Raw genomic sequence first — 7,424 nt, 5'->3', positions numbered from 1 at the left:
GGGAGATTAGCTCAGCTCTATAAACCCATGAAACTGAATTAGAACAGTTAAAAACTGTTGGCAGGACGCCTTTAATCCCTGCACTCAGGAGGCAAAGGCAGGCAGATCCCTATGAGTTCAAGGCCAGCCTGGTCTACATAGTGAGTTCTGGGGCTACAGAGAGACCCTGTCTCACAAAGACAAAAAAAAAAAAAAAAAAAAAAAAAAAAAAAGAGCAGGAGGTTAACTACTTTAGCAGCAAACATCTTTAATAAATCAGCCTTACGGATTTGAATGTCTATGAATTTGAAACCTAAAACTTCTTTATGCTTAGTGATGAATCTTGAGCTTTAGATACTTTATACTTCTTAATTCACAGACTGACCATTGTCCTTTCTTGGAAATGAGAGTGAATTTGTTTTATGTGTTGATAGAAGTGTAGGGAAATTAATACTGTTTCCAAGGGCTTTTGTAGCCCTTCTCTTCCTTGGAGGGATTTCAGGGTTGGAATACAACTTTGGCTTTCTAGATTAACTTATTAGTATAATTTTTTTTTAAGTTATATGTAGCCAGGCTTGGTGGCACATGTTGTAATCCCAGCACTTGGGAGGCAGAGGCAGCCAAGACACACACACACACACACATACACACACGCACACGTACTTTGCTTTTTTTGAGGCAGGGTCTCCCTGTAGCCAGCTGACCTGGAACTGGCTGTGTAGACCAGGCTGACCTTGACCTCAAAAAAAAGCAAACAAACTGTATTTGTGTGTGGCTCATCAGTTAAGAGTACTCTTACTGCTCTTGTAAAGGACCTGGGCCCAGTTCCAGCACCCATAGGCAGTTCCCAACCACCAGTAACTCTAGCTCCAGGGGATCTTACACCCTCTTCTTGCCTTCCTGGGTACCTGCATTCACACATTCATAGACATACACAGACACACATACATACACATAATTAAAAATTATTTATTAGTGTCTCCTGGAACCCAGCTGGACTGGAACCCAGTGTGTAGAACAGCTGGCCTTGAGTGCTGGGATTAAAGGTGTGGGCCATCACGCCCATCTCAAATAAAATAAATCTTAAAAAAATGATTCTTGTGTCAGCTGTCTTTTCCAGTGAAAGAGAGCTGTAGTTTGTTTCTGTCCCCCACCCCCTTTGGTGATGCTTCAAGGTTATGCACCCAAGCTAGCCTCTGAAATCAACTCTTCTGCCACTCTGCCTTCTGAGTACTGTATTTAAGGCATGCCCTGCCACACTTGACTCCTATGTCATCTTACAAACCACTTTTTCTCATCACCCCATCACTTGTTTTTAATCACCTCATTACTTTCAGGCAATAATAGCTAAGGTGACAGGCCTAACTGCACACTGTAAGGATTAATACCTTAAACTTAAGTTCTAGCTTTTAATCCTCTGGGTTTTAGCATGCAAAGATGCGCTGTCTTCCAAACCGTGCCCTGAACACTGGGCTAGGGGCCTATTCCCTTGTTTTTAGACCAGGTCTCTAGCCCCAGATATCCTGGAATTCCCTATATAGATCAGGCTGGCTTTAATCTCACAGAGACCCTCCTGCTTCTGCCTCCCCTGAGTGCTGAGTGCTGGGAATAAAGGCACCAGCCCATGGGATTTTGTTCCTTTTTTTTTTTTTTTTTTTTTTTTCTTACAGAGTCTCACTATGTAGCCCTAGCTGACCTAGAACCCACTATGTAGACAAGGCTGGCCTGGAATGAATGCACAGAGATCCACCCACCTATGCCTCAAGGATGCTGCGATTAAAGCCATGTGCCATCATTCCAGGCTAATTTATTTTTTTATTTTTTTATGTGTATATTGCCTGCATGTATGTAAGTGCACCTGTGTCGTGGAGGTCAGAAGAAGGCATCAGATCCCCTGGAACTGGAGTTACTGATGGTTGTTAGCCTCTGGGTAGGTGCTGGAAATTGAATCTGGGTCCTCTGAAAGAACAGTCAGTGCTCTCAACTGCTGAGCCATCTCTCCAGTCCCAGTTTACTTTGAATGAGGCCTTCTGTATAAGGATAGTTGCCAGTGTAAAAAGAGATTCTGTGCTTAATGATTGACTTTTTTTCCCCATGTCTGATCAGAATTTTTTATGTTAATCATAACAGTTTGTCAGGTGGTAGCAGAACTGTTTTGGGTTTTTTTTTTTTTTAATTATTTGGGTACTCATTTTTTATTATGAATCTTAAAGTTACTTGAAGTTGAAAAATCTAAGTCAGATACTATTAAAAAAAGGTATTATTAACTTGATGAGACAAGTCTTAGTGACTAAAAATTAGAACTGCTTTTTAGTTGGGACAAATCATAGCTGGCAGCTAAGTGCAAGGTTTACTCACGTTGAGCACGTATGGCTGTTCTAGTCAGGGCTTGATGTGTTAAGCAGTACTACTGTTTGTGTGTAGGTGTTATGAGATGAGTTCATTTTTTTATTAGAAATTTTTAAGTATTTTCTCTATACTTAGATGAAGGAAAACTCAAAATTTTAATACCTGGAATACTTCTGTTTAGTATAGTTTTTTATTCAGTCTAATAGAAATTTTAAGAAATCTTAGCTTGTAAATATTTTTATCCTGACTTATAGGTAAGTGAAATGCCTTATGACAAAGATTTTTAATAGACTTTGCTCCTAAAAGAAGGTAGTCAAATCTACACTTAACCATTAGCTTTTAAAAATGGTCTCTTTGGGACTGGAGAGATGGCTCAGTGGTTAAGAGCACTGACCCAGGTTCACTCATACACATAAAATTAAAAAAATATATATTTTTTAAGTGGTCTCTTAGCCCGGTGTGGTGGTGCATGCCTTGTAATCCCAGCACTCAGGAGGCAGAGGCAGGTGGATCTCTGGGAGTTCAAGGCCAGCTTGGTCTACATAGTGAGTTCCAGGTCAGCTGGGGCTACAGGAAGATCCTGTCTCAAAAAAAAAAAAGGGAAGCGGGGGGGAGGGGGAGGGTCTCTTGGTCTCTGTTCTGTTCTTTTCCATAGTCCCAACAGCTAAATGCCAAATTCTCTAAAAGCTGTATTTATAGCTTTGGAGTTTGAAACATTTCTTTTCAATTTAGTTGTCATTTTATTTATTACAATTGATAATCGTATATGCATGTGTGTGCAAGAAGTCAGATGTACTCTGTGCTCCCTGCCTTATTCCTTTGAGACAGGGTCATTTCAGCTAGACTGGCTAGCCAATGAACTCCCAGCATCCACCTGTCTCCACGCCCTAGTTCAGAGGTTACAGGATCATGTGGCTATGCCCAGCTTTGCTTGTGTAAAACAAAAGTCTCCCTGTAACGCCATCTGGCCTGGAATTTGGTATGTAGACAAAGGCTACCCTCCATCTCACAGAGATCCACCTGCCTCTGCCTCCTGAGTGCTGGAATTAATTACCATGCCCAGAGGCTCATTTCTTTGTGCCTGTGTCCAATCTTCTAATTAGCCTCCTAATAGTTCTGGTCCAGATTGATTAGCCTTTTAATTTGTTTAAGTAATGTCATGGATTTTTTTTGTTTCCCCTAGTGTGTGGGTGTCTCATTTGGTTTGTTGTTTCTGAGACAAGTTCTTGCTGTGTGGCACATGCTGGTCCTCCTGCCTCAGCCCTTTGATTCCTGGCATTATAGGTGTGGACCATAATGCCCACATTTCTGAGGTTTGCTTTTGTTTTTGCATGTGTATATGTTTGTGATGTTAGAAGTGTGTAGACCTGAAGTTGGGGTCTGCTGTCTTCCTCTATTAGTCTCCACTTTATTTCTTTTCTTTTTTTACATTTATTTATTAGGGGAGGGAGGCCATGCATGTGCCATGGCACATATGTCAACATGTGTGATTCAGTTCTCTCCCACTACTTGAGGTGTCAAGTTTAGCAGCAAGTTCCTTTATCCACTAAGCCATCTCTTGGACCTTCCACTTTATTCTTTTGATGCAAGATCTCTCGCTGAACCTGGAACTCATTGATGCTGGCTTGTCTAGCTAGCCAACTTGCCCTGGGGAATCTCGTGACTCTGCCTCCTGAGTGCTGGAATTACAGATAAGCCACCAAGCCTGCTTAGCTTCAGAGTGAGTTCAGGCCAGGTTGGATAATTTAGTTAAATCCTGTCTCAAAATGAAAACTTAAAGAGAGCTAGGGAGCACTTGCCTAGCATGCATGAGACTTCCACCACCAGCACACACACACACACTGACACAAGGGAACTGTTTGCTAAAGGTCTATAACCTGCTTTGCCACTAGCAATGAGAGAGCACCATTTGTTTTGGGGTTTTTGTTGTTGTTTTTGAGACAGGGTCTCCGTTAGCCCCAGCTGGCCTGGAACTCACTATGTAAACCAGGCTGGTCTTAAACTCACAGAGCTCCACCTGTCTCTGCCTCCCGAGTGCTAGAATTAAAAGTGTGCACCATCCTTCATAAATCCTTGAAATTATTACTGATCTTTTTAAATTTTATGTGTATGAATATATGTATGTGAGTGCACCCATGTTGTGCAACGGGCAGAAGTCAGAAGAGGGCTTTGGATTCCCCTGGAACTGGAGTTAAGGACAGTTCATAGCCGCCATATGGGTGCTGGGAATTGAACCTGGGTCCTCTGCAAGAGCAGTCAGTGCTTTTAGCCGCTGAGCCATCTCTCCAGCCCTGAAATTATTACTGATCTTAATTTTAGTAGGTGCATATTAGTATCGTATCATGTTTCATTCAGTTTGTGTTTGACAAATGTGCCTTCAGAGGTTTTTCCTTAATTTAAATATTGAGTCTTTCACTCTGGTGATATTTAGTTTCAAATTTCAGTTTGCGGTTTTCAGTTTATGCATCTCATATATCTTTTGCCAGATTTATCTTTAGTTTACTGCTTAAAGTAGCATCTTAAAATTTCTAAGCTGGGCACAGTGTCATGCCTTTGATCCCAGTGCTCAGAAGGCCAGCCTGGGGCTACAGGGAGACCCTGTCTCAAAAGAATGCCCCCCCCAAATAATAAATTCAACTTCTAATTGTTCTTTGCTAGCATAGAAAAATAATCTGAGTCATGGTGGTGCATATCTGTAATCCCAGCACTGGGGGCTAAGGCAGGAGGATTGCAAGATTGAGGCCAATCTGACTGACATATGTAACTAGACCCTGTCTCAAAACACAGAAGGTGCTGGGGAGCTGCTCAGTGGCCTGTAATCATATCTGAGGAAGCTGAGACAAGCACATGTTTGAGCAGACTATATCTCAGATATAAACAAGGGCTGTGAATGTATCTTAGTTGGTAAGAATGCTTGCCTAGCACGTATGAAACCCTGTGTTTGATCCCAGATAAATGTAATGTGGTGGCACATGGTTGTAATCCCAGCATTTGCTAGGAAGAGACTGGAGGATCAGAAGTTCAAGGCTGTTCTTGGTTACATACTGAACTAGAGGCTACTTCTACCTGGGCTACCTGAGACCCTGTTTCAAACAAAACCAACAAAAGATATTTCTATTTCCTTTGTCAATCAGGACATTAAGATGAATTTAGTAGCTCTGTGTCAACCAAATATGAAGGCCCAAAACTGCATGTTATTTATTGCACAAAGGGGATTTGTAGGAATGTTTTGTTGCTGACGTGCTATTTCAATTTCCTATCTTTTTTCAGATATTTGGACTCACTGCATTTTGAAATTCACCTGCACTTAAAATGCCACCTGCAATTGGAGGGCCAGTTGGCTATACTCCCCCAGATGGAGGCTGGGGATGGGCTGTGGTGGTTGGAGCCTTCATTTCTATTGGTTTCTCTTATGCGTTTCCCAAATCCATCACTGTCTTCTTTAAAGAAATTGAAGGCATATTCCATGCTACCACGAGTGAGGTATCCTGGATATCCTCCATCATGTTGGCTGTCATGTATGCTGGAGGTGAGTACCCACCATAGCCTGCCCTCTGAACTTACATTAAGCAGTCAGAGTCTGTATCAATGAGATGCTTTGAAGTGTTGCTTCTGAAGTTTTGTGTTTAGGAGCATGTTTTTCATCCTTATCCCCTTTATTCCATTATGGTTTTATGGAACAGAAATGAAAAAGGTAAGGAAACTATATTTGTCCCAACTCAGAATCAACTGACTTTAAGAGCTTTTGTGAAAATGTGGACTGGGGAATGCAGAGGTGGCTCAGCAGTTAAGAGCACTGGCTGCTCTTCTAGAGGACCTGGTTTAGTTCCCAGCATCCACACGGAGGCTAACCACTGTCCCCAAATCCAGTTCCAGGGGATCCAACGCCCTTTTCTGACCTCTGAGGTGCATTTACATACTATATACGTGGAGTGAAAACATTCATGCATATTAAAAAAAAAAAATACAGCCAGGTGTGGTGATGCACGCCTTTAATCCTATCATTTGGGAGGCAGAAGCAGGCAGATATCTGAGTTCAAGGCCAGCCTGGTCTACATAGCAAGTTCAAGGACAACTGAGGCTACAGGAAGACCCTGTCTCAAGAAGACATAAACAAAAAAGTGCTGTGTACAAATCTGGTTTCTCTTGCTCTCAATCAGCCACTTGAAATGTAAACATAAATAAAAAGCCTTAAAAATTGAGTTAAAAAGAATTAAAATAACCCAGACTGTCCTGAATATCATAGTTCAAAGTCCCAGGTAAAATTTGTAATTTAAGAATTGAAGGGACTGGGAAGGTGGCTTATTTGGTAAAGTGCTTGCCACAGAAGCAAAACCTGAGTCTCCAGCACTGGGTCTGTAATCCCAGTGCCTAAGAGAAAGACAATGGACTTGGACCTCTGGTTACATATACATACTAAAAAAAGGCTGAATAAAATCTCTTGTGCGTGATGTTGTGAGTTCTTCTGAAAGCATTTCAGCTGTATCTTAAACTTGCGTTCTGCCTTTTTTGTTTTCTTTGGCATGGTGTGAAGGATAACTAGAAAGTAATTGCTTACTTAAGACTGTATTTAAAATATTGTTTTACCTTGACATCAAACCACAATTAAACATAAAAAAGTTAAACCAACCATAAAACTTAAATATATAGTTATTTAGCAGGAATTTAAAAGTCAGGTGTTTTGTTTACCAGCTTTCAGGATTGGCAGTGTCTCCTGGTATCTTGTTAGCTAGCCTTTCACTTCTTTAATCTGTTTTTTGCTGGCAGTTTAGTACCTCAGATTCTACTCACATATATCTCTTTAATAGCCAATATAAAGAGTCTACATTTCAACTTTAAGCTGTAGGCTGTTAAACTGGTCATAGATTCAACAATCTTTACTAAGACTCTTAGACATTCAGAGCTGGGCAACATGTTAATGATAGAGAACACTAATTCTGATATTCTTTTGAAGAATAAAATAGACTTATGAAAAATTATACTTGTTTATTGTTTAATCATGTTTAATCAATTAAACATGATTATATTGCTCTAAATGGCCAGGTAACTGCTGCTTTGAAGAGGGATAAACTGGGTGGGAACAGTAGCTTGAAAAC

The 7,424-nt window shown here is 40.9% G+C and overlaps 1 protein-coding gene across 3 annotated transcripts in view; it reads left to right on the top strand.

The window, feature by feature from the left end:
- The window catches only part of Slc16a1 (solute carrier family 16 member 1), a 33,447-nt gene that overhangs the window by 14,331 nt on the left and 11,692 nt on the right, over positions 1 to 7,424 (top strand). For all 3 annotated transcript variants that reach the window (XM_017798419.2, XM_008833974.3, XM_008833973.3), the window contains exon 2: positions 5,599 to 5,857. In XM_017798419.2, the coding sequence (XP_017653908.1) occupies positions 5,641 to 5,857 (217 nt within the window). In that variant the 5' untranslated portion in view covers positions 5,599 to 5,640. The remainder of the gene's footprint in view (positions 1 to 5,598; positions 5,858 to 7,424) is intronic.

Source organism: Nannospalax galili, unplaced genomic scaffold (assembly GCF_000622305.1).
Source record: "Nannospalax galili isolate Female #2095 unplaced genomic scaffold, S.galili_v1.0 scaffold475, whole genome shotgun sequence".
In the NCBI taxonomy this organism is placed as follows: domain Eukaryota; kingdom Metazoa; phylum Chordata; class Mammalia; order Rodentia; family Spalacidae; genus Nannospalax; species Nannospalax galili.
This window is presented reverse-complemented; position numbering and strand designations above follow the sequence as displayed.